Source organism: Hippopotamus amphibius, chromosome 16, assembly GCF_030028045.1.
Source record: "Hippopotamus amphibius kiboko isolate mHipAmp2 chromosome 16, mHipAmp2.hap2, whole genome shotgun sequence".
NCBI lineage: Eukaryota > Metazoa > Chordata > Mammalia > Artiodactyla > Hippopotamidae > Hippopotamus > Hippopotamus amphibius.
Genome location: NC_080201.1, coordinates 42,169,675 through 42,196,834, shown reverse-complemented (window position 1 = coordinate 42,196,834; position 27,160 = coordinate 42,169,675). Strand labels below are relative to the sequence as shown.

The 27,160-nt window shown below is 50.4% G+C and overlaps 1 protein-coding gene across 2 annotated transcripts; it reads right to left on the bottom strand.

Annotated features, from left to right (window-relative positions):
• Nucleotides 1–17,972: 17,972 nt before the first annotated feature.
• Nucleotides 17,973–27,091, bottom strand: POP4 (POP4 homolog, ribonuclease P/MRP subunit). 2 transcript variants are annotated; one of them, XM_057713068.1, is made up of 7 exons: nucleotides 26,852–27,091; nucleotides 25,095–25,147; nucleotides 23,235–23,458; nucleotides 21,792–21,869; nucleotides 21,552–21,613; nucleotides 19,806–19,907; nucleotides 17,973–18,478 (listed from the first exon to the last, which is right to left on the bottom strand). In XM_057713068.1, exons 1-7 carry the CDS (start codon nucleotides 26,856–26,858, stop codon nucleotides 18,342–18,344), a joined length of 663 nt encoding a protein of 220 aa, XP_057569051.1. In that variant the 5' UTR covers nucleotides 26,859–27,091; the 3' UTR covers nucleotides 17,973–18,341. The 2 variants fall into 2 exon arrangements, with proteins under 2 accessions (XP_057569051.1, XP_057569050.1); XM_057713067.1 differs by having other exon boundaries at nucleotides 26,843–27,074.
• Between the last annotated feature and the right edge of the window lie 69 nt (nucleotides 27,092–27,160).

Here is a 27,160-nt window from a genome sequence, read left to right as displayed (position 1 = left end):
CCAAACATTCTTAGAATGAACAAAGGTTGAGTCATGTTGGTTTGGAGGAGGCATATATCTTCAGACAAAATGTGATCACTTGATGTGACATCCTCCTCTTCTGACTCTTGCTTCATGGTCATAAGAGTCAGTTTTGCAAAAGCATTTAATTACTTTATTTTCTTAACCCACTGAAATTCAAATCATTCTCTTTTGAAGCAACTGTCCTGTCATTAACCTAGTAATTTTCTCCAATTGTTAACCGGTCTACCATATATATTTTTGATGAATTGTTTATTTTGTCAAAATGAAACATCTTTTAAAGAGCATTTACTGAGAGAGACAGAGAGAGAGATGAGAGATAGAGATAGAGAGATGTTTGAAAATTCACAGACGTGGACACGAGTCTCTGTAACATTGGTGAGGTGCACTGAGCTGCCCTGGGAGTGAGGATGGCTTGTTGCTCCTGGCAGAAGAGGAGAAAGTATCTCAAAGTGAGATTTCCTTGCATCTACCCTCCATCCCCACGGCCCGCTATCCTGTTGACACATCCTATTCCCTGTGTACAGGGACCCATTTATTTTGAAAGATGTTAGCATCCATCCAGCTCTGTGGGTTCCAGCATTTGAGCAGGTGTGGTGAAGGAGGGGAGGCAGGGGCAGCCAGCTCAGGCCCTGATGTCGCCCTGACAGCTAGAATCGGCGTTTTCATCTTCTCCAAACAGCAAAGCGCTCCTCTCGCCTCCTGCCTGCAGACTTTTTATAATAGCAATAAGACAACTCTGGGGAAGATCATCTAGTATTAACTCCGGGGAGTAATCATCTAATCACATTCCAGGCTGATTTGAGGCACTCATCTGGACCAAATGCCTCCCCACACCCCGGGAGCAGCTTTATGAGGCGGCAGCCAGGCCCCATCGAGTCTTATTGCTTAATTAAAAACAAATTCCCGAGTAATTTATTTTTTTTGTTTTTTATTATTTTTTAATTTTTTTGTCTCCCCGTAAAACCTCCAGCCGCACAAAGGGTGAGGGAGAGCCCGGGAGTTGGGAGGGGAAGCGGAGATTTACAGCTCTGGCTGCTGTGCTGGCTGCTGGCGCGCTGGTCCACATTAAATGGAAACCTGCTGCGGGGCTGCCTGCGGGCTGTGGAGGGTGACGGGGCGGCCACAGGGAGGCATGTGGGCGGGACGCCTGGGTTATTAAACAGTAGCAACCCTCAGCCTCTGCCCCGCGGTAGTATGACAGCCCTGCACTGTGACAGACCCTCCAAAATGCCACCACCCTAACTGCGGCCTTAGCAAATAACCCAATCCACAAATGGGCAGAAGACCTAAATAGACATTTCTCCAAAGAAGACATACAGATGGCCAACAAACACATGAAAAGATGCTCAACATCACTCATCATCAGAGAAATGCAAGTCAAAGCCACAATGAGGTATCACCTCACACCAATCAGAATGGCCATCATCACAAAATCTCACTGGGGCCTTAACTTGCCTGCCCAGGGCTGCTGGGGGAGTCTGAGAGCCAGCAGCTCCTGCCCAGGCTGCAAGTTCCACTCTGTGCCCAGGGGATCCCGCCGGGGGGGCGGGGCCTGCAGCTCCCAGGATGCCTCGGGGCCACTTGCTTTTTCTCTCTGGGCCTCAGTTTCCCCAACTGAACAGGAGGACAGGTCCCACCTGCTTTACGAGGTGATGAGAGGATCAGAGTGGACGGCGGTGCTGGAGAGGTCGGGGCTGCCCTCCCATGTGTAGGGGGTGAGGAAGACTATGTGAGTGAGGGCTGGGCTCTAAACAAGGAGACGCGCGCCCAGCCTCCCAGATGAGGCTGCGAGTACAGAGCCTTCGCTCCCTTGTCTGTGCCGGGACTCACTGGGGAGTGGGAGAGAGCCTGTGGAAAGGAGCGCGTGTGTGCTCGTGCGTGCGGAAGCGCTGGACGCATGTGTGCATGTGTGTGGTGGGCGTGAGTGTGTCTGCAGAGGCCCAAGTGTCTCCCTGGGCCCATGCCTCTGTCTGTGAATGGAGAGTAGTATTAGAGGGCACATACTCTGGGGCCAAGCTGCCAGGATTCAAATCCCAGCTCTGCTTTGGGCTAGTGACTTAACCTCTCTGTACCTCAGTTTCCTTATCTGCAAAATGGCAATAATGATAGCATTGACCTCACTGGGTTGCTGTGAGGCTTAAATTAGTTAATACATGCAATGTGCTCAGAACACTGCCTGGCAAGTGTTTCATAAGTGTTCCGACATCTAGGAGAATGTATACGTGACTTCTAAAAATTACATGTAATATAAATTTCTCCAACTCAAGTCACATTTCCTCATAGACTTTAATCTTAAAAATTAGGGATGAGACTTGTAGAAATAATTTTGTACCTATAATAAAATAAAATCACCAAAAAAGCGGCAAATCTTTACAAGTCATGATTCATACAGGAATGAGTGTGGCTTATATTGAAGTACAAACCAGGGAGAAACTGTGCACAAAACTGAAAAGAAAATAGAGTTCCTTTCTCTACCTTACAATTCTTATTGCCTGAAAAATTGCCTCCTGAGATTGCAGTTTCTGTAGGAGAGCTGAGCCCCAAATGCTTGTCTTCTCACTTTCCTCTCCTCCCACCCCCATCATCACTTCAGAAATAAGAGCCAAGTGGCCAAAATCAGCTCTGGGAACATTGCAATCAAGAGCAGAGATCTTCAGCCACTTCAAAAAGAGGCAGCCTTTCCGGGGAAATTTAAGGGTCATTCATTAGCATCTGCAGAAAAACATTCCTGAAAAGAGACTCTGAGAAGAGTGCTGTCACAGAAGGGCGGGCCTTGCCTGTGATCACAGCAGGCACCCAGGGAGCCCAGAACAGGGCCCAGACAGTCACTATTGGTAAAGGCAGGCCCCTGAGGGTCTCTGAACTGGCTACTCGGTTTTTGTTCTCTGAGAAGTTGGCAGAGCCTGGCGGTGGCCTAGAATTGCCCTGCTGAATTTATGGGGTGTTGCGGGGACAGCAGTGGCTTCAGAGCCAGACGTCCAGGATTCGAATCTGTGCCCTTCCATCTCACCAGCTGAAGGCCACTTCCTGAGGCTTATTAGTGACTTTGGATGCTGAAAATTGCCTCACTGGGCTGTTGCTAGGATTTGAAGTGGTAACTTATAGAGCAGACAGTACTGGCCTAATTAGTGCTAGTTCTGTAGCAGGCACTTGGTGCCCTGCCCATATCCTGTAAGTTGAAGGCCAACAGCCAGTCTCTGGGTCTGTTTACTGGTGCGCTCCCTCCAAAGGTCCAGAACACACGTGTGTTCACCTGCATGGTGGTACAGACATGCCAGGAATCAACCTGCTGCGACACCCCTCACCACTTGGCCTTGGTGGACAAACACCCCAGCTCCCTCATCCTTCAGGTGGGATAACTCTGGGGTGGGGACTCCCACAGTTGCCCACAGCTCTAGCTTGCCTGAAAACACACCTTTTGTTGGCTGCCTTCCCTTTCCTGTCTCACTTCCTCTCTCAATGTTTGTCTTACCTCCCAAATAAACTACTTGCATTAAAAGCCTTGTCTCTGTGACTTCCCTGGTGGTGCAGTGGTTAAGCATCCGCCTGCCAATGCAGGGGACATGGGTTCGAGCCCTGGTCCGCAAAGAACCCACATGCCTCGGAGCCAACTTAGCCTGTGCACCACAACTACTGAGCCTGCTCTCTAGAGTCCACATGCTGCAACTACTGAAGTCCGCGCCTAAAGCCTGTGCTCCACATCGAGAGAAGCCACGGCAATGAGAAGTCCATGCATTGCAACAAAGAGTAGCCCCCACTTGCCACAACTAGAGAAAGCCCGTGCGCAGAAATGAACACCCAACACAGCCAATTAATTAATTAATTAAAAAAAGAAATCACTTTCTTAAAAGAAGAAAAGAAAAAGCCTTGTCTCTGGCTTTTTCCTGGTGAATACCAACTAAAACAGTTCTTCCCCTCCCCAGTCTTATCCTCCCTTCCACCCTCGGACTGGCGAAGACTTGACATAACAGTCATATGCCCGCCCCAGCCCAGCCCAGCCCAGCCTCCTCAGTAAAACCAAATACACCAGGCCTACACAGACGTCTTTATCTACTGTTTTTTCCTGCGTGGTATCCTTTCTCCCTTCTGGCAGAAATATCTGCTTTTTTTTTTTTTTGAGGTGGGGGTGGAACTGAGCCTTTCTCTCCCTTTGCTCCTTTCATGCAGAGAGGACCGGCCCCAGTCTTGGCCCTGGAGGTAGGTGTGGGAAGTGAGTCTGCTGGACTAGAGCACCAGGTTCTCCAGCTTCAGTTGGTTCAGGGATGTGCACACAATCTGAGCTAGGCCAGCATCTGACTCAGGCCCTTTGCTGTGTTCCTGGGAAAGAGGTGTCCCAACACTGGGAAGTTGAGGTGGATGAGATGTGAACCAACACTCCCCAGCATCAGCTGACCTGAGTGAGAGTAAAGCTGACATGGAAGAAAACATGGTTAAGAAATGGAGAAAGGCAGATTCCTGAGAGCATCTTTGAACCCTGAATCCAGCCATGTCTGAAGTTACAAGTGCGCCCACCCTTTTCAGTTACGTGAACCAATTTTTTCTGCCCTCCCTGCTTTTTTTTTTTAACACAGGCCAATTTTGAGTTTGGTTTCTGTACTTCCAACTGACTGATACATAGTTTCATCCTGTTTAGCTTTCTGATCGGGAAGAGGAGATATGTGGCTTTGAGACTTTGCTCCTTTCTGGATGTAGATTATTCATGGGAAAAGTCAGTTTGAGACTACTCCCTTCAAGGCTGCCTGAGTAAGAAGTGTGTCCATACCATTTATCAGCTGGGATGTTTTCAGCTGCAAGTAGCAGAAACTCCAACTCAAATTGGCTTAAACAAGAAGGAATTTTATTACCTCTCATAACAGGAAGTTGAACAGCCAGACAGTTTGCAGGGTTGGTTGACTCGGTGGTTTGACCGTGGCCTTAAAGATCCCGGTTCCTCTGCCCTGCGGCCTACAGGGTGGTAGTTCCCTCAGACTAGCTTCTGGTGTCAGGATGGAGGCTGAGTTCCAGGCTTCTCATCCCTACGTAGCACCATCTAGAGGAGTAAGAGGAGGTGGTTATTGGCTCTCTTTCTATATGTACCTCGTTCTTAGAAGTGAAGAAACTGTCCCTGAACCCCCAGTAGAATTTTGTAACAGCCAAGAAAAATTAGGTTACACAACAGTAACAAAAAATCTCAAAGTCTCATGATTTAAAACTACAAAGATTTATTTTCACTTACGCTACATGCCAGAGCAGGTCCGAAGAGGGCTGTCTCGCTGAAGCCACTCCGACACCCAGCGGAGGGGACAGCCGCCACCTTGGATGACGGTGGTGGTTGTGCCAAAGCGCTCCCACCAGCAGTTAAATGCTCTGCCTCAGAAGTGACACACGGGGCTTCCTCTCATGACACTGGCCAAGGTTAGTTTTATGGCCGCACTTGACCACAAGGAGACCAGGAAATAAATATCCCCCTGCCAGAAGTGGGGAGAACTGGAAATACTAGCAAACAGTCCTAACATTTGCCACAATTACTCCCACTGGCCAGAATAGGGCCATTTATAAACCAATCCGTGGCAATGGAGAGCAGGATGGCTGTGACTGGCTTAGAGCAGTTGTTTGGATGGGGCATGGATTCTGGCTAGTCAACTGAAGAGACCTCTACATCCTGCGACCACATCTATAGAGAGTGAGATACACATGGTGGGAGCATTTTCATTGGTATAAGCCAGGGGAGGGAGGTGGCAGTGGCTGTGGGGAAGATGTTCTTCTCCCAGATAATTCTGTGTCCTGGTGGGGTGACTCTAGCCCAGGTTTTCTACCAGGGCCAAAGCTTCTTCCAGAATGGAGTTGGGTGCCTGACTGAAATAGGCCCACTGAAGGTGCCTGGGGTGACTTGGGTATCCTCATAGGCAGGGGGAGAGGGCTGCTCCTGGCATTGGTCCTATGTGTCATTCCTGAGCTCATCAGGATGATTTCAGGGCCGGCAGCTCAGGAACTGTTGTGTCAGGGATCCATCAGAGGAGCAGAACTTCTGTGAGACTATATATCATAAAGTATTTATTATAGGGACTTGACCTCATCCAATTGCGGGAGTTAGTTAAACAGACTACATGAAGCCATTCCTTCTGTGTCTGATCCTGGAACCTGGAGCCTGCAGGGCAGGTAACTGGGAAGGAACAATGTATGTAACATGTAGGATGCAAGGATGAAATTGACCTGGGAGGCTGGCACTGCATCCACCTCTCACTGTCTCCCCGCCTCCAGTTTCACCCATGAGGGTGTCCTGCAGGAGGAGCTGGCATCCTTCCTCATGGTCCAGAACAGAGGAGCTGAAGGAGGACCTGGCAGGAGCTGGAGGCCCTATGGGCCTGGCTGCAGCCCGTGCCCACCCTGTGAGCCAGCAGATCCTGCCAATGTGAGCGGTAGCAGTGCCGTGTGCCCAGCACCAACCTCAGAGCTCCGAGAAGATGGTTGCCGTTGTACTTCTGCCTCCCGACTCTCAGGCAGAAGGTCTCTTGTGGCCCCTCACACTGGGAACTGTACACAAAAGGGAATGCTGGGAGATGTAATTTCAGCCCAGCTGAATTGCTGCTACCAATCCATCCCAGGGCTCCTCACTGTGCTGCACCTGTTTCCTCCTTCAAGAGCTCAGTGGAGTGGACATCTATTACTATTATCATTGCCACCAGCAGCCAACCTCTCTTCTTTTAAAATAGCTCCTTGATGCCTTTGGAGGAACAGCCCTTTCCTGTAATCCATCCAGGTGTTTCCAGGGCAGAAGCATGTGACCCAGTCCTGGCCAATCAACAGCTTGGATGCTCCAGCCACAGAACAGGGATGGAGACCTGATCCAAATGGTCAAATCAGGGTGAAGGAATCCTGGGACTGGAGGAAGGGCTACCGGAAAGAAATATTCCTGCGAACAGACTGAGGGAACGTGAGGCTTGCTGCTATAAAAGGATAATCTGTCTGAGCAAAGAGGCAACGCAGAGTAAAGATATGGCAAGAGAGAAAGTATCCTGAAGACATTGTTTCATCTGGATCAAACCATTCCTGAAGGCAGTCCTACTCTGACCTTTCAATTATGGGGTACAATAAATTCCCTTTTTGTTTCACCAGTTTTGGCTGGCTTTTCTGTTACTTGCAACCAAAATAGCCCTAACTGATGCACTCAGTGGCCACAGGCCAAAGTCAGTGATTCCTGGAATTGCAACTCAGAGACCTGTCTACATGGGGCCACTGTGGAGAAGACTTACCCACCTCAGTGCTCCTGGGCCAGAGACCATGGGATTCCACAGAGGTGTAGATGACTTAGGAGTGGGGTAATGGAATAAGAAACTTGGGCTGGAGTCCAGTTCCAACCCTGATAATTCGTGACACCCTGGGCTTGCTCCCTCACTCCTCCAAACACCATTTCTTTGTTTATACGCCTTCACTGTCCCTCATATCAGGCATTGGTGCAGAGCTCCCTAACAGAGACCCACCTCAGTGCTCCTTGTGTCTGGAGACCTCCATTTTCACATATAACTGAACAAAATGTAAGGAAATAAAGTGTCCTGACTTTATTATTATAAAATGTGCAATTTGGTATTTTATTCCATAGTTTATGTTTTCAAAAAATAAATAAAAAAAAAGAATGATGGTCACTACCTGCTATATTGACTACAAGACTCATTAAAGTTTTTGGAATAGACTTTTTGAAAACACTAGTCCAAAGTGCCCTCTGCAAGGCATGCTGGGACATGTGTTGGCTTGCAGGTGGGTCACTGGGTGGGGTGGTCAAGAGAAACCTCTCAGAAGCATGGTCCTGCCACAGAGATGGCCCTTAAATGACCCACAAGAGCCTGGCTACACCAGCTGTGGGCACACTCACTGACTCCTGCCTTCATTCACTCCCTGGGCACCTGCACAGAGCCTGCTTTGCATTGAGCCCTGGGACTCAGCATGGGTTTCTCAGAGCTCACAGTCAAGGAGGCAGGTGCATGTTTATAACACAGTGTGGAAGGGTCATGACACATCCAGGCCCCTGGTATCTGGGCTAAGGGGCACATGGCCCAGCCTACTGGGTCTTTGTACAGCCGTGGTCACCCTGGAGACAGGGACCACACGTCTGGGGTGGCGAGGAGCAGCTCTTTCCAAAGCCCCAGCTCTCAGACTGCTTCTGGATGCTCATGAACTATCCATTCAGCAACAGAAAGAGCCAGGACAGAGCAAACCTTAATGAGACTCACTGTGTCTGGCCCTTTTCACTTCTTACAACGCGGGGGAGACATTCCTACTGTACAGAGAGGAAGCCCTGACTCCCAGAGGCCATGCAGCTTGGGAATGTCTAAGTTGGGAACTGAACTCAGATTTTTCTACCACTGATTAAAAACATGCAGGTGCCAGGGCCCTGCCCCTTGGAATTCTGGCTTAATTTTGGGGAGGTGAGGTCTTCTTGTCTTTGGAATTGTTCTGGAAGCTCCCTAGGTGGTTGAAATGTGCAGCCGGGATTGAACAGCACTGAGCTGGACACAGTTCTTCCTAAGAAAGGCCAGCCCCACTCCGTCCTGTGTGCCACCCATGACTGGCGCAGGGAAGTATGGGCAGCCACTGCAAGGCCCAGCCCTCTCTGCAGGGTGGAGACAGACCAGAGAGCATGGAAAGACAGCTTTGTTCCCCAGCACCTGGGGGAGGTAGATCAACTAAGACAGGGTCCGGGAAGGCCTCCCTGAGAGGGTGGCATCTAGTGTGCCCCGCTCCCCCCAGGAGCTAAAAGAAGCCAGTGAACAGGAAAGACCATTCTGGTAGGTTTGCTTGGGACAGCACAGGGGTGCCTAGAGCTGGAGGTGAGGTAAGGCTGGAGGGAGGCAGGAATTTTAGGATTTCATTCTCCATGCACGCGGCTGGTAGACACACTCCTTGGTCTCCCTGCAGGAAGCCCTAGGGAATGTTGCCAGCTGGGTTTCAGGAAACAGTTGAGCCTCTGGGTCTGAGAGGAAAGAACCTTGGAGGGAGTGTCTCTCTCATCTGATTCGGGGACAGGAGTCTGAGCTTCCCCACTTTGGGGGGCCCATTAGCCCTCTGTCTTCATTATTTAAGGCCATGGCTTACCTGTTACTCAACAAAGCCAGAATGGGGCTGCCACCATAAACGCCCCTGGAATGGGGCCCGGGCGGCAGGCAGGGCCTCCTCCGAGAAACATCAGCCTCGGTGAGCGGACGTTAACTATCATTTACATTAATTACGCAGCAGGATAATAGGGTGTTCAATAGTTATTGCAGTCTGTAAATTCTGCAGCAAATGCCGCCAGGAGCCAGGAACTGGCAGGGGTTCCTGCTTCGCAAAAATCAGTCCTGTTCTCATCCCAGCAGGCAACGGTGGGACTTCAAATTTGGGGGAGAGGGAGTCTTTATCAAATTCCAGAAGAACAGCTGATGTGGGGAGAGACACCTAGCCACGTGTTCCTGCCACCATTGTGTGATCTTGGGTGGATTAATCTCAGTGTCCTCTGCCAGCAAACGGATGACCAGTGCCAAGGCTCCGCCAAGAGTGTGGCTACAGAGGGGACAGCTTTGGCAAGTAACAGCTCCTGTATGTTTGAAAGAGGAGAACATACATTGTGGGAACTCTCCGACTTTTGGGGTGATATGCACAGTAAACCGTATTCATTGTGCTTTATTTCTGATGCTTATCTTACACATGGGGACACTGAGGTACTGCAAGGTGGTGGCTTGCCTAAGCGACAGAGCCAAGCCAGGTAAGGTCACCCCGGAGCCATGCCCACACCACTCCCTATTCCTGGCCCAGCTTTCCCATCTTCCTCCTCATCTCTAGCTGCCCAAGGGCTTCTCTTTCCTTCCCTGCCTGCCTGCCCACTGGCCCATTCCTCTTCCCTGAGAGGAACTCAACTGCAGCCTCCTCCCGCCTCTTTGGGCCTGTGGACTGTGCTCTGGCCCCTCCCCTCACTGCCTGGCTGGCTGAGGCCACCCTCTGTTTATGCAGCTGGGCTCCACCTTACAGGTCACTTGGCTGTGAATGGAGGCTCAAGTTGGGGCTCGCGGTGGGAGGCTTGTGAACATAAGGCCTTGTCCGTGAGGCGTTGTATGTACCCTTCAAACCTGTTTTGTGTATCCCTGGGGCCCGCACTCTGGTCCAGCTGCGGACGTCCCTCACAGGCACAGGCTCCTCGCTGGTCTCCCAGGCCTGGCCTCGGCCTGGCCTAGCTCACTCCTTGTCTCTCTTCCTCTCCCCACCCTGGCTTCCTGCCACCCCGCCCAGTGTCCAAAGCCTTCGGCTGCAGTCAGCACTCTCCCCTCCCCTCTCCCCTCCCCTCTTCCCACCTCCAGTTCCTCTGCAGGAGGTCCCTTTGCCTGCCTGACTCCAGCTCAGCGATCTGCCCTCATCTTAAGGTCAGGTCCCAGGGGAGGCCTGTTCCACTGCCAGACCCACCAGGTGCCCCTGACACGGGCCCTGTTTCCCTCCCCACCCCACTCTGCAGCCCGCATGGTCCCCGTTCCCACCACTCACTGTCTGTCACACCCACTAGAGCATCTCATGGGCGGGGATGAGGATGTCTACGGTGATCACACCCTAGTGACAGCCTAGGCGTCTGGAGGTCCAGGGCAGAGAGAGAGAGCCAATACTTTGAGAGGGAGGTGTTAAAATTGTACATCTGGTGACATAGCACATTTCTTAGGACCTTGGGTTTCCTTGCTTTCGGTCCATGATCCTTGAGCAAGAGCCATTAGGGTAAACCCAGCACCATCAGGAAACAAGATTTCATAGAGATGCTTAACTTTCAGAAACGTATGAAGCACCCACATAACAGCCTCACACAGAGAAAGCACACAGATCTTAAATTTCCAGTCCTGTGAGCTCTCAGCCAGCAAATGCACTCACGTTTCCAGCCCCCAGCCCACAGTGTCCCATCTTCTGTGGGCTGGGTGCCAAACAACCCGTCAGGCTCAAATCATGTCGTCAGATCTCCTGCAGGGGGGCCCTGCAGAGACAGACCCTCCTTTCTCAGGAGGTCCAGCTCACAGGGCTGAAACTTATCATGGCCTCTCCAGCACGCAGAGAAACTGACTGGTGTTTCAGGTGGTTTTGGTAAACAGTGAACAAGCCCTGATTGGTAGCGTGGTCTAGATAGTCCCACCATGGCTGGTCTTGAGTTGCCGATGTGAGTGGTGCAGTGAAGCCGGGAAGAGAGGCGCATGTCAGCTCTCCCGGGCAGGGGAGCCCCTCCAGCATCCCAGCGGCTTAGGGTCTGTGTTATTGTGCACAGCATTACAGTCCCACACGTTTTGGGGAGACAGAGGGCGGCTAAGGATGCTTTCCATCTCCCGCCGCTGCAGGACAAGTTTCCACCAAACAGAAGGGCAGGGCCATAGGCAGTTCCATCTGCAACATTATTTCTCTCCTTCCCTTTCTTTTAGCAGAGGATACAGTTTAATTTGTGTAGATTAAATAAAACTACCATAAACACACTCTTTTTTTCACATCCTTTGTGGTTGAATCTGAAGGTCAAGAGTAAGTTGGTCCTTGAGCTTGAGTTTCCTGACTGAATGCTGGTTCCTTGAACTCAGTCCTTCTCAGGCCACGTCACTCACACCAGCCACACCCTGGGGTCCAGTGGGTGAAGCTGGGAAGGGCAGAGGAGTGCTGGCCACACACACTGCATGTCACAGCTGTTCCTGAAGTGTAATTGCATCTAGCTGAGTAGCCAGGAAGGGCAGGGTCCGATGACACAGGGGACCGCTGCTGCATGGTGTGCCTGCCAGTGTGGAAGGTGGGGAGCCTGTGGGTCCCAGGACACAGTGCTGCTCTGCTGTGGACAAGCCATGGCAATGGTGGGGGGGGGTGTTGTCTGGGTCAGAGGGGGTCACGGTCAGCATCACGGCTGCTGTGTGCCAACCTTTATCCATCATTAGGTCACACCCCTGGCTCCTTGTTTTTTTGTTTTTTGTTTTTGGTCAGACAACAACTATTTAACTGAACATATTATGTGCGAGGCAGGGGTCTAGATTGCACTGAGGTCACAATGGTTACAATGGCAAACAAGACAGGCAAAGTCCCAGTATTCTAGTGGAAGAAAATGACAATAAACCACAGATACGATTATGTTAGATACTAAGATCTGCTACAGAAAAAGTAAGATGGGGTCATATGAGAGAGGGACTGGTGTGGGGGGGCTGCTCGGAGGAGGCCCCTTGGAGAGGGGGGCCAGTTGTGGAGAACTGAATGTGGAAGACGGGCTGCCTTGTGGTTGAAGGTCCAGGGGAAGAGTCCCAAGCAGATGGAGTGACAGGTGCCAACACTGAGTAGAAGGGAGGTATGTAGAGGAGGCACGGGGGCAGGACACTGGGGAGGTGGCTGGGCCAGGGCTGGAGATGCTGGCTGGGTGGGGTGGGGGAAGCCCTGATGACCCTGGTCAGGAGCCGGCTTTAATTTTAAGTGCACTGTGAAGTCACTTGTGGGTTCTGAGCAGAAGGATGATATAATCTGAGTCATGCTTCACAAAGGTCACGTCGGCTGTGGTGGGGCCCTGTGTGGAGGCAAGGGGGCCAGGGAGGGGCTGTGGCTGTTGGTTGAGATGACAGCAGGTGGGAGCAGGCAGATAGCAAGCAGGGCTGGAAGGAGGCCATCAGCACTTAATGAAAGATTGGTTGAGGGGCCTGAACGAAGAGAGGATAATGCCTGGGTTTCTGGCTTAGGTAACGGGAGAGACATGAAGCCATTTGCTCAGGTGGGAGCACAGGAAAGTCAGTAGTTCTGTGTGCAGTCGTATCAGGCTGGGAGGCCATTAGATCTGCAGGTGGAGCTGTCAACGGGCACTTGTATTCATTCCCTCGTGGAGTACCTGTTAGGGGTCAGACAGTGCTTCTAGATCACTGGGGAGACAGCATAGGTCAATACAGAACTGCTGTCCTTCAGGAGTTCACACTGGAATTGGGGGGAGGCAGACAGATTCGGGTCTGGGGTTAGGAGGAAGCTAGGCTGCCAATATGATTTTGAGAGTCAAGGGTATTTGAAGTTGTGGATGAGACCATTATGGAGCAAATGCAGAAGAGTCCAAAGATGGAGCTCAGGGCTTAACCAACATTTAGAAGTTTGGAAGAGGAGGAGGGTCCATGAAAGAACACTAAGAAGGTGTGGCTAGGGAGGCAGGAGGAAAGTCAGGGCGTGTGGGCCTACAGAGGTGTTTCAGGAGGCAGGGAATGATTAGTCATGCCAAATGCTGATGAGAGACCAAATAAGATAGAGAATTGACTACTGACTTTGGAAAGATGCAGTTCATTTAAGCGAGAGCTGTTCAGTGGAGTGGTAGGGCCGAAAGTGATACAATATTTTCCTCACCTGCCATTCCCCCCATCCATTCCGGCCAATCCTGCCCTGTCCTAGTCTGTGCCACCTCTCCTGATCCATGCATCTATGGTATTTAGCGAGAATCTCTGGGTGAGTCCTCCTTCCTCCATCTCCCTCCCACATCCAGGAGCTCAGTCTGAAGGACCAGGTCAGCACACATTTTCTGTGAAAGGTGTATGAAGGGGCAGAGCAGGACTGTGCTCCCTGAGAACTGCCTCTCGTGACTGGACAGTAGTGCACAAAGGTGATCAGGACACAGAATGGTTGAACCCTGCTTGAGGCCTTGTCCACTGTGGACCCTGCTGGGGACACCAGCTCCAACACTCCTCTGTGCAGCCCATCTCTGCGTCTGTCTACTTAGCAATGCTTGTCCTTCACAGCTCAGGAAAAATTACCAAGAATGTTATTGACTCTAATTTTAATTTGTCTAGCACTCTTGTTAAAGACGTCTATTTAAGACATCCATTAAAGGCTCATGAGGTTAATTAAATGGACAATTCCAATACAGTTCTATTAGAACCCCCTCTATTAAATTAATATTATGGACATTTAACAGATGTCTTAATTAGGCATTATAGCTAAGAAATGCAAACTAAATTAGAACTAAAGCCATTGTCCAGAAAGAAAGCTTTTTAGCATAATTTATGGCTTTTGGGGGGAATGTTCATATTTACTCTTCAGAACTTGAGAGATCAGTCACTTGACAATCTCTTCCAGCATCCAGAAAGCACTACCCTGAGAGGCCCAAATCTTAAATCACAGTCCAGACGTCAGCGCTGGAAGAGACTTTAGACGCCATCTGGAGTCCATGATCCTCAAACACCAACGACTGGAGGAACCAGCTCGGGTCTTAGAGGAACACAAAGCTATCTGGGCCCCGCCCCTGGAGTCTGATTGCAGCCCAGGATCTGGCTGCTTTTAACACGCATCCTGCTGATTCTTGTACAGGAAGCGCCAGAATCCCACTTCAGGAAACCCTGATCCAGTCTCATGGCCACACCTGACAGATGGTGACACTGAGGCCTCAGAAGACTTCAGAACTGGGTGACTGGACCAGCAGAATTCCACATACTGCCCCCTGGATTAGAACTTTTCTAGCAGCTCTTGCCATCTCTCCCCTCCCACTGACAAGCTGGACGTTTCCTGAGTGTGGCAGCTGTAGCCCCACAGCCCTTCTTGCCTCTCCTCCTGCTGGCCCTGGGCCCTGTGGGCAGGCAATTTCCTGGGTTCTCCACATTGGCCCTGCAGACCCCTGCCCTGAGCCGGTGTGACCACACTCTTCACATCCCACAACTGCCTGGATCAAGAGCTGCCTCCTCCAGGGAGCCTCTCTTGCCCACCTGTGTGTGCATTTCCTCCCCCAACCAGACTGTACCTAGCCCCAAGAGGGTGAGGGAAGAGGAGCTCAGCTGTTTGCAGAAGGGTAAGGGAACCTAGCACCCTCAGGGCTCCTGATACTGGAGGGAGCAGCTGAACTGAAGTTCCATGGGCAAGTCCTGGAATCCCGTGGTGATGGGAGCTCAGGACCCAGCGGCTGGGCTGGTCGAACTGGCTAATAGTCCAAGCACCCCACATGGGTGTGTGGGAAGGCCAGGCCAGGCCAGTGTCTGAGGATGGGGGTCAAAACCAATCTGTCCCAGCAGGGACAGCTCCATGGCTGTTATGGACTGGATTATGTTCCCTCCAAATCCCTGTGTTGAAGCTCTGGGCCTTTAGGGAGGTAATTAAAATTAAATGAGGTTATAAAGGTGGGGCTTTAATTCCATAGGACTGGTGTCCTTATAAGAAAGGAAGAGACACCAGAGGTTTCTCCCCCACCCCTCAAGTGCACAGAGAAGGCCACTTGAGGACACAGCGAGGTGGCCAAGGAGAAAGCTCTTACCAGACAGCAATCCTGCCAGCACCTTAATCTTGGACTTTCAGCCTCAAGAATGGTGAGAAAAGAAATGTCTGTTGACTGGGCCACCACCTTCAGTATTTTGTTATGGCAGGCTGGGCTTATACAACGGCCCTGGCCCATACTGTCCCTCTTACCCTCCAGGCACTTCACCCTGTTCCTGCCCGAGAGGCTCTGGCCTGCCCTCTGGAGGCCCTTCACAGAACTGGCCCTGGAGGATGTAAAGGGCCTGGGGCCCACTCGCTCTTTGGGGAACAGTGGGTCACCGGACGGATGTCTCCTGGCCCCACAGCCTCCTCCATCCCGTTCTGCAGTTTTAACCACTCTGCTGCTCTGTGGGCCTCTCTGGGTCACAGAGTTCTTGTGTGCATGAAGGTTTACACACAAGGTGAATTTAGTTGTGTCTCACAGGTATCCTACATGTCAAAGGCCCCAGCTCTGCTGGGGTCCTGCTCCCTGGGCAGTGGAGATGGGAGACTGAAGTACCACACTGCTCTCCATGACAAGCCCTGTGTCACAGCCATGGGGACATGGCCAGTCCTATGAACTTCCCTGTGCAGTGGTTAGTGCACCTTCATTGGGAATGCTCACTCAGGGGCCAGCGCCCAGCCCGGCCTGTGCCCTCCTCACCACCTCCTGTGCCTGGGAGGATGGCATGGTCCTTGGGGCACAGAACCAAGTGGCTTCTAAGCAGGCCTGGGGACAGCAGGGCATCCCAGAAACAGGCATGCACAGCAGCAGCAACTGCTTTGTAGCAGGTGAGCATTCTTATCAAGTCTGCTTGGGGAGGGGGAGAGAAGTCTACAAATTAAACAGCCACTCGCATGGAAACTTGAGTCTGCGCCAAATGAAAAACAGATTTCACATGGCAATTGGTTCCAACAACTTTTCTGGAAAGCAGCTGTATATTTACACAACATTGGCCGCCTTTTACATTGCAGAAGGGTGGGTAAGAGCGGTGGGGTTTAGGAAGTTACAGCACCTGTACTGTTACCAGTGTGACACTTTCAGATAGCTGGAAGAACAGAAGCCACATTACACAGAAGACAGAGGTTCCTTCCGTGGGAACCCAGGTAATAAAGGGACCACGGTCATGTACTCTGGAAGTATCTTCTCATCCTTGCAGCCACCCTCTAGTCAAAAGCATGGCTCTGGAGCTAGACTATGGGGTTCAAGTCCCAGCTCTACCTGTCTCATGCGGCGAGGCCTTGGGCAAGCAAGTGCTCTGAGTCCGAGTGTCCTTGTGGCCACACCCAAGGGCTATTGCTGGGTCAGGTTGCCCTGTCCAAGGTGGTGATGGGACCTGTGCTCCAAACCACAGGCAGTGATGGCTGGACTGGGGAGAGCACCCAAGGAGACTCGGACCCTCCTGGTAAGCGAGGGATACCATGCACAGATGGAAGCAGGGTCGAGCCGCCAGGCACATCGTGGGAGACTGGGTATGCTAAGCCTTTGAGGGGCACAGAGGCACAGCTAGGTCTTCTCACTCTTCTCCAGTAATGTGAAGTCAGTGTTTACAGTCCCCCTCTCCACTACAGTGTTTCTCATCCAGTGTGGAGTCCGAGGGCAAGACGTTGAGAAAGCAAAGCCTCTGGCATTGCTGCTCCTCTTGGTGTGGAAGAAAAAGCATATGAATTTGCTGCCAGTTTGTTGTCAGGAATGCTTCTGCCCTCACCTTGTTGGTCAGCAAACACCTGCTTCTCAAAAGAAAGGGGCGATAGGGCCTTCTGAGCCATGTGGCTTTCCTAATAGCAGACCCTGGAAGGCTGGTCCCTGCCCTGTTCTTATTTGGCCAGTTTGTACTCAGGCCCTGCATAGAAGGGCCCCATCAACTGCCCACAGGGCTAGGGTCACACTGGAGAGCCATGCCTTTCAGCAGCAAAAATGGAACTAAGATGTCAACTAAAGTGCCACTGCTGGAGACTCAGGCTTTCCTAGTAGGTCAGGCCTTGGGAGGAGCTGCAGTCTTATTTTCCCTTCAGCCCATCTTCCGCTGGAGCCTAACGGACTCAGGAACTGCGAATACTCTGTAGGCTTAAGCTCCCTACACTGGAACAAGCTCCAATAAGCACACCTAGACCCAGCATTCTGCCTTTGGGGCCCACCCCAGTTCTAACTCCTGAATGGGCTCTAAGTCACTCAGGAACTTCACCCACTCATTCCTCTTCAACTTTCTTGGAACAGCAAAGTAAATCTCAGGTCAAAGAGTTCGACAGCAGACATGATTTAAAGTGACATATCAAGGGCTTCCCTGGTGGCACGGTGGTTAAGAAGCTGCCTGCCAATGCAGGGGACATGGGGTTGAGCCCTGGTCCAGGAAGATTCCACATGTGGTGGAGCAACTAAGCCCATGCGCCACAACTACTGAGCCTGTGCTCTAGAGCCCATGAGCCACAACTACTGAGCCCATGTGTGCACCGCAACGAGAAGCCACCGCAATAAGAAGCCCGCACACTGCATGAAGAGCCACCCTCGCTCTCCTCAACTACAGAAAGCCCTTGCGCAGCAATGAAGACCCAATGCAGCCAATAAATAAAATAATTAACTAATTAATTTAAAAAAATAAAGCAATGTATCAAAGATGCAGGGAGGACACCACTGACCTAGTGAGACAACGGTGCCTGAATGGTAGAGCTTCCATAGGGCAAAAGGCAGGAGCCCGACGCAGCCCTGGGCCTCCCCTTCCTTCCACCCTGGCTGTGCTGCAGGAGTCATTCCTGCAGCCTGCTCACGCCCACATGCATATTTTATTATTACATAAAGAACTGATTCATCACAGAACATTCTGAAAACAGAAAAGTATCAAAAAGAAAAACCAAAAAAACCCACTACTCAAGTCAACCTGTGTTCACCCTGGTGTTTTCTGCTGATCTTTTCTCTCCACGGGAGTGATACAAAAACAAGAGCATCTATAAAGACATATCCCTCTGGCCGCTGACTTCTGTGCTTAGTACAGTGTGCTTCTTCCCAGATAATTAAACTGGCTGGAGGTGGTCTACAACCAGAACTGGCCTGACCATCTCTTCCCTGAAAGATGGGTATTCAGGATATTTCCAGTTTTTGGCTGTCGTAAACAACTCCCTCAGGCAGCAAGGGCTCACAGGTCAATTGTTCCCTTTGCTTTGAACTTCTTTGCAGACCGCTCACTTGAACGCAGCTGGAATTTGCTCCCATAAATGTAGGAAATGAAGCCATCGATCTCCACAGTGAACACACAGTTTAGCTTGGGGATAACTGAAAAAAAGCAGGAGAAAAAGGATGAGGGAAAAAGTCCTGGCAGTAAGTTCACTTTTATGGAGACTATTATTCCCAAGATGTTTGTATTACAAAATACGAAAAGCTAATAGGAAAAGACAATAGGAAATGGAGGAACCCACAAAGGTAACAGCACCAGGATTACAGGGGATTATTCTGCCAAAAGGCCAATTTATTTGCATTTTAAATATAACTCAGGGTCAAAGTTTTCAGGGTCAAAGGCTATGAACCAAACTCCCAGTACTGAAACCCCCAGAAAAACCGCCAGAAACAGGTCTTGCTACATAACTTTCAGATGGACTCATGGCTTTATACTTACTGGGGGAACTTGTACATCAGTTTCTGAGGTTTAAAATGAGAGCAGGGACTTCCCTGGTGGTGCAGTGGTTAAGAATCCGCCTGCCAATGCAGGGGACATGGGGTCGAGCCCTGGTCCAGGAAGATCCCACAGGTGGTGGAGCAACTAAGCCCGTGTGCCACAAGTATTGAGCCTGCACTCTACAGCCCGTGAGCCACAACTACTGAAGCCCACGTGCCTAAAGCCCTTGCTCTGCAACAAGAGAAGCCAGTGCAACGAGAAGCCTGTGCACCTCAATGAAGAGTTAGCCCCCACTCCCCGCAACCAGAGAAAGTCCCTGTGCAGCAGCAAAGACCCAACTCAGTCAATACATAAATAAAAAATTAATTAAAAAAAATAAAACGAAAGCAGAATAATATATAGGGAAATGGAAGGAAGCAGCAAGAAAACCAAGCTTCAAAAATTAAGGGAATGAAAACCTCCCACTGTGGTCTTGAAACCTCTGTATTTGTGGGCAAGGCAGGGGTGTGTAAATGCTGACAGACTGGCCGCTCGTCTCTGCCAGAGCAGTGAGCTCTAGCACACAAGGTGGATGAGCCTGCACTTGCTTTCCTGGAACTGCGAGTCACCACCAAGGGCACTGGCTCTGGGAACTCCAGGGACAGGCGCTACCTGAGCTTCCTCCCTGCTATCTGTCTAGCTACACTACTCTGGGAGGCAGGTGGAGGGTCCCAGCCCTGGAAACAGACCCAGGTGTCTGGAGGCACAGGCATGCAGCCCTTCCTTCCCTCGATCACATCCGGCTAAGGCTGCTGGCTGGGCTCACGAGTGAGTGCCTCCAGGGAGAGCCCTGGGTATCGGGACGGTCTCTGCAGGCTCGGAATGTAAGGTCAGCAGGTACCTACAATCTGTGCTGACTTGAAAGGCCAAACTGACCTTTGGAGCCATGAGGAAAGGACTGACAAACCGGCTGGGGAGGCCACAGCCCATGGCGATCCAGTAACATACCTTTTAGGCGGTCTTCTTTAGTGATAATTTTGAAAACGTGCTTTGTTTCCTGTAGAAGGATTCCTGTCATGCCCACATAGGAGGGGCATTTGGATTTTGTAACTGCAAAGGAAAAGGGTGGTTCAGGACTCAGGCCTCTGTGGTGTTAGGGGGGCCCCAAGCAGCCAGCCCTGCGGGGGCTGGGGGCTCTGGTCCCAACCCTGAGCCAGCAGAGGAAGAAAGAGTACCCAGAGGGGCAGGGTGATGGAGGCTCCTCAGCTGGGCAGGGACCAAGTGGGACGAGAACCCAGGCTTCCCAATCCCTTGCCGGTGGCTTTATAGCCTCTGTGCTGCTCTGATAAGGTATCCTTTGGAGGGCCTGCTGCCACAGGGGTCCTGGACAGGATTCTGGAGCCAGAGTTCACATGTGTATCCAGCACCACCAAGGCCCAGAGTCAGGTTGCTCTGGCAGGGCCAAGGCTCACTCATGGGACCTGAATGAACACAAGTTCATCATGGTCTGCCCACAACCTCCTGAACTCTGGCCAGAATGGGAGCCCACTACAGGCCACCCAGCAGTGAGCTGCCGCCACAGGCAGCAGGCCTCTCACCTCCCCGACCCATCCCCCAGTGTAGTCAATACACATTCACCGAAAGCCTGCTATGTGGCTGGCACTGTCCTAGGTAGGTGCTGGGCACAGCAGTGAGTCCTGCTGTCATGGAGCTGCTGTTCTAATAGGGGGAGGGGTAATGTGTAGCAAACCAGACACGTGTATTTTCTGATAGTAATGAGTGCTATGAAAAAAACAAGGGCAGGGTAATAGGGATGGTAGACCCCTGGGAAGTAACATCTGAGTAGGGACCTGAATAATGAGAAACAATCAGTCTGTGAGAACTCTCTGGACAGAGGGAAGAAACAAATGCTAAGACCCTGAGGCAGGGTCAGGCCTGGTAAGAAGCAGAAAACAGGCCAGTGTGGTTAGACCTGATGCCCAAGGAGGTTGGACAGGCTGTTTAGACCACAGTAAGGAGGCAGAAGGGACACAACTTGATTTCTGTAATAGAACCTTCACTCTGGCTGCCTGGTCAGGGGAGGAGCAGTGTATCAACAGCGAGAGGGTTGGCAGCTTTGCAGTAATCCAGGGGAGATGGTGGTGGCTTAGATTTGGGTGTTAGGATGTGCTGATGGATTGGGGGATTAGGAAAGAAGAAATGTGGATACCTTCTAGGTTTTTGGCCTGAACAATGGGTAAATAGTGGTGCTATGTTAGTTGCACTCAGTGGTATTACTAACAGTGATTCTCAGTGGCAACTGAGATGACGAAGACCAGGGGAGGGGTTGATCTGAGGAGAAGCCCAGCATTCTGTTTCGGATATATAAAGCTTACAATGTCTACTGCACACCTGGGTGGCTACGTCCAGTAGACAGCTGAATCCAAGGACTTTGAGGGTAGGGTCTGTGCTGGAGATGACAACTTGGGAACTGCTTGTCCACAGCTGACATTTAAAACCATGGGACTGCTCAAGATACCAGGCTGTGGGTGAGTGCCAGTAGCTGCTGTGCCCTTTGGGATACCAGCAGGGGTCTCTGTGCGGAAAAGGGACACAGAGGCCAGTTAGAGTATCTAACGAGTGGCCAGAACTGGCTAAGACAGCTATAGTCATCTCCCACCCTAAGTGCTGGAGATGTGGGGATAGCTGCATAGCAAGGAATTGTCACTGAATGATGGCTTGGGCATCCAGATGATGTGCTCTTAGGCAAATTACCTGAAACAATAGCACCGTGAAGATCTGCCTTTAAAAGCTTGGCCTGAATCATCTGTGGTTGCCTAGGAGGTAAACAAAAGCCTTTAATGTATACTATGATAATGAATTCTGAGAACAGTAACGAGGTCTACAAACTTCTGCAGTCAGGCAATGCTGATAGCACGTTTCGAAGGCTACACTGAAATGATCCTAAGACTTGGGCTCTGCCTCAAAGGGCAAGGCTTCAGAATTGCAACTCACGTGTCTGGTTTGAGACCATTGCACAGATCCCGGATGTACTGTTTCCAGAGTTCGTGCAGAGGGAGAAAAAGACTGTATCTGTGGCAAAGTCAGACAGAGGTAAAACGTTAGGCAATGTGAGCTTGGGATGATAACCTCCAAAGAGCACAGAGCGTGGCTTGATGCCAAGGACCATGACCTGGATCTCTGGGGCCTGGGTGCAAATCCTAGTTCTACTCCCAATAACTGCACTAAAATCCAGTACTTTCACCTCGCAAACCTTAGTTTCCTCACTGGTAGAACCTTCTCATTAGCTAAGATTTTGCTAATGAGAAGAGGAAGACATTGCCTTCCTTTGCCCCTTCATCCTTCCTGCTGGTTAGATGCAGCCGTGACAGCCGGAGCCCACGCAGACATCTTAGACCACAAGACGGTGGGGCAGCAAGGTTGCATCCAGGGCTACACTCCTGCCTGTCTGATGGCTGTGGAACTGCCTACCGCAGCAGCCCGGGTTGGTGTTCATCTGGACTTGCTTTCAAGAGAAATAAACTTCTATCCTGTTCAAGTCACTGATATTTTGAGGTTTTCTGTTATAGGAAGCTGAACCCAGTAAAATCCTCAACCAGGAGTTGCTGGTTGTCATAAGTCCCCATGCAAGGTGACGAGGTCTGTCTGGTAGGTAAGTGAGAAGTGGTGGCGTGAAGGAGAGGGAGCAGGTGAGAGGACCCCAAACAGGCCTTCCTGGCGCTTCACGGGAATCCATTTAATGAAGCTACTGGTTAGAGAAATCAGGACCTCAAGTTCTAACCCAAAGTGGACTCTACTGGTGGGGACATGGGCGAGGCACACCAGGGTCAGGCAGCAGTCCCTTCCTCCTCCCAAAGCCCACGTGATTTTGTGAAAGGGGCCATGAACAAAGTGACAGACTCTGTCTTGTGGGATGTAGGAGGCTACTTGGCTACAGATCTTGGAGCAAAGGCATAAGAACAGTCCTAATACATGTAAATGCAGAATCGTGGCCAAGGAGGGATGGAGTGTCAGCTGGAGGGAGGAACATGTCCTCCCACAGAGAGTGATGGGTCTCTTTCAGAAAATTCTGAAACATGTGGGCAGCATGTACTTTGGCAATAAAACTCCAATGGGTGATTCTGTCTAGTGCTATTAAAAGCTACAAAGAGGTATATGTTAACAAATATCAGTTCCTCTTTTTCTAAGAAAACTGAAAAACAAATAGCCTGTTGCCATAGGCAACAGACTCACTTATGGCACTGGTCTTATTAGTTAAGGATAGGACAAGCCAAGCAGAAAAGCCAAACCCAAAGTCTGAATTGGTAAAGGAAGGCTGCCCCCTCGTGGCTGAAGTGGGAGAGGCTCTCAGCTTAAGCACAGCAGCTTCCCAAATCCATGCTCAATACCAGGAAGATTAAGCGGCTGGGGTGGAAAGGCAGGAAAGGCCTGCCTTACCTCTGTTGCTCTGGTTTAATGTCAAAGAGCCGCAGCTCCCTCCTCTGCTTGGCAGAGAGGCCTTTAGCTTTCTTTTTCTTTTCCTTTCGCTTCCGGTGAGTGAAGTACTCTAGAACGACGGCCTTGCGCTGCAGGTGGTCCTCCTGCGCTTGCTGGCTCATGCGAGGCATGCTCCGCTTCAGGAAGGCCCTCACAAAGGCCTCAGCCCGCTGGGTGCCCGCATGCTGCATGGGGACAAGATGGTGTGGTGCTCACTGCTCTGGCCCAGGCTACCCAGGCCCACCCCCCGCCCCACTGCAACAGCAGACAGGCCGCCTTCACTGACCCACCTATCTACCCACTGAGGCTCACACAGCCTCTCACCTGCCAAGTGTTCGCTACCTGCAGCTGGCCAGATGTGAAAGTCACATTCACATGCCAATTCGTGACTGCCACACACAAGAGACACATTAAATTCCAACTTCCTACCCTGCTTCTCTGAGGTTATTCTGAGGATAAAAACAAAATGAAACAAAACAAACAAAAACCCAACCAAAAAATTAAAACAGAACAAAAAAAAATTTGGAAGAAAAGACTTCTCTCATCCTTGAGAAAGGAATGACATTGATATTTAAACAGTCATGATCAGATGAAGGCAAACTCAGAGTAGAACCAAGCTATGGCCTTGAAGGAAATGACCCTAACACTAGGAAAAAATGGCATAATCAAGTACTCCAGGGTGGCCCAGCCTCAGCAGGTAGGGATCTGGACATTGCAGCTATATCATTATACTCTTTACTTGAGTCTCCAGCCCTGTGAATGTGGCATGGCTACTCTCTTAGTCTGCTCTGGCACTACTTGGGGAAATAAACTGTCAGCATTATCTTAGCCCCATGTGTTCACTCTTTTCCACATAAAACAGAGCGTCATGTGGCTGTGACTGAGCACCTGCACTTAGAGAGGACTTCTGGGCAAAATAACTGTCATAACTGTGTGTAATTCTTGAAAGAACAAGCATCACTGTCCCTCAAGTTGGAGTTCCACCAGACTACTCCTCATTCGTATGCCTCTGCCCTCGTGTATGCCACAGCCCTGGGAAACACTGTCTACTGAGGTCCTCCCCTTCGGTGGGGCCATTTCCCGGACCTTTGTTGCACTAACCAGGCTGCAAACACCTCGACACTAATGTGTCAATAGTAATCTGGCTCTTATTTCATGGGGCAGAAGCGGGGATGTGGATGGGTAGGAGGTGGGGATAAAGATGTGATACACACATTTTCAAGGCAGCCCATGGTAAAGTGGGCAGTGAGCTTCAGCTGTGTACTTTTAAGTGCTAAGTAGGAATTCATTATCGTTATTATTACTGTAAGAGGATATTTGATTCTTTAAATACCTAACTGGCCCATCTTTCATGGAAAAGCCAAAAAAAAGGCATATCAGTCTTTCAAAATCTTGATTTCAAAAGTAACTCCTTCATTATGAGTCACCAGTGAAGCTTCTGCCAAACTGACAAAGTATGTTTGTAGCACCCGGATACAATCCATAAATTACACTTATGAAATGTGCTCTGTCTGCCCTCTGCAGGAGTGAAGGGAGCACAGGAACAAGGTCAAGTGACAGCGCTCACCACAGCTGGTTTCAGGTGAGCATAGCCTGGTGTCCCTACACAGTGGGAGATGACACAGATCAAGAAGTCCCAGCAAACCAAACCTAACTCTGGTATAATGGGAAAGGACCTTGAGTAAGCCTAACATATCTGCTGGAAATGTGAGGAGTAAAATGTGGGAAAGGACATCTAAAACAGCACTAAAGGTTAAGAAGCCACTGAGTCATCTTTGTCATCATCTCTGTTGCTCCCAGACCTCCTGCCAAGCACTGTACCTGAACATCGAACTCTTTTGCCTCTTTTTGAGAAAAGGCACGGTAGATCACACCTGGGGATTTAAAAAAAAAACAAACACGAAATGATCAATTCTGTTGGCTATGGGTATAAGACCTAAGACTTTTTTAGCTATGAAAAAAATTATGCTTATTCAGAGATAGAACACAGCGTGGTACAATGAGCACAGCTTCAAAGCTTTCTTGGATGTCTCTTGTCCTACCCTCCAGCCACATCCATCCTAGACGTTCCAATGGTGTGCTTTAAAATAGTGCTTCTCAAACATTAATGTGTGTCAGAATCTCTGGGATCTTATTAAAATGTAGATTCTTGGGCCCCGCTCTCAGATCCTGCATTTCTAACAAGTTCTCAGATGCTACTGCAGCTCAGCAGACCATACTCGGACTTGCGCTGGTTCAAAATACCACAGAATAGGAGTCTGAGCAGTTTCTCTAGAAGTCTAATGATGTAACTCATTTGAAAGGGCTTTCCAGGATGAAGATAGTTGGAACTATTACATTTTGTTTACTGTTAGATGTTTAAAAAAGACTTTTCACATTTTAATATCTATGAAACTGAGATGTATCATACAACTAATGGTGTCCTAAACCGATAAAATACAGCAGATCTTTCTTCAGGCTTAAAATACATATTGTTCAATGTGGTTTCAACCATTAAAAACTTTCACACTCTTGTTTTTTAATTTGTCTGAAGAAAAAAACCATGGCATTGGGGACAGAATATGGGTGTGAATGGAATAAGAACGAGACAAAGGCCTTGTTTAAGGGCCAAAAGACTAGAAAATTTGCTTCACACCCTATAAATTCCATCCCAGCTCTGGTGTGCTTCCCTGAGTACATGTGCACCAGCAAACCCAAGTGGTTACAAGTTTTATATACAGTGTCTGGTTCCCCCTCAAATGGAAGATAGGGATTAAAACCTGTCTGTACAGAGCAACCTGCAGGGCCTGGAACCCGAGGAATGACTCTGCACCTGTCACAGGTGCCCAGCATTAGACTCGGAAGTCTTTTTTTCCCTAACAATAGACATCTAACAGTTACTGAGCCCTCATTACTTGCCATGTCCCTAATTAAAAGCTACATATATTCTACCTCATTACACTTTCTGAACAATCGTTTAAAGTAGTTATTATTCCTATTATGCACTGAGAAAATTGAAGTTAACATTTCCCGAGACACTTAACTTGATCACATAGGTAGGGAGTGGCAGAAGTGAACCTCAAAATCCAGTTTTAACCGTGTCACTGCCCTGCCTATAACTGCCCTGGGTGCTTGCTCCCCTCCTTGGCACACCTCTTCTCCGCTCAACTCTCAAAGCCTTGGGCTAGTGGTATCATTCCCCAGCATGCTCCCTGCGCTTTACACCAGGCAAGGGTCATTCACAGAACGGCAGCCTGGGCAGGCACCGTTATCAGTACCTTACAAAAGGAGGAACAGGGCCTTGACCACGCCACCCAGGGAGATAGTGGCCAAGTCGGACCAAGGCCTTGGACGGTCCTCTAGCACCGCTCACAAACCACTGAGCAGCCCCCGGAGAGAACCTGCCTGCAGCTCTGACATAGTTCAGAGACTGAGCCAGGCCAACCGGGCCACAGTTACACTTATGTAGGGCAGGACAATTCCCACAGAAGTTCCGTTCGGACTCCGCAGCGACCCTTTTCACCCACCAGTACCTACACCTAGTCTCCGACTCTAACCATCCCACCCCTCTCCAAGTTCGCGGCCCTCACCCGGCTTACTGTTCATTTTCGGACCGCTTCCGGTGCGCTTTGTTGACGTCCTCTCAGGCGTCGCTCACTCTTTACCTCTCTCAACGTTCTTAAGCTGCCCTCGAACACCAGAGCCTCTCTCGTCAAAGTTCGTGGTGGAGAGGTTCCTTGTGCCCGAAGCCGCGCGGTAAGCTAAGCTTCCAGACTGACACGGCCCGACAGGCAGCGAGAGTCGCGGGCTCCAAGCTGGAGGTTGGCGCCGTCCGTGACGTCACCGACGCGCGCCGTTTTAGGGTGGCGCATGCGCCTCGGGGCGGGGGGGTTCCGCCGCGCGGCGGG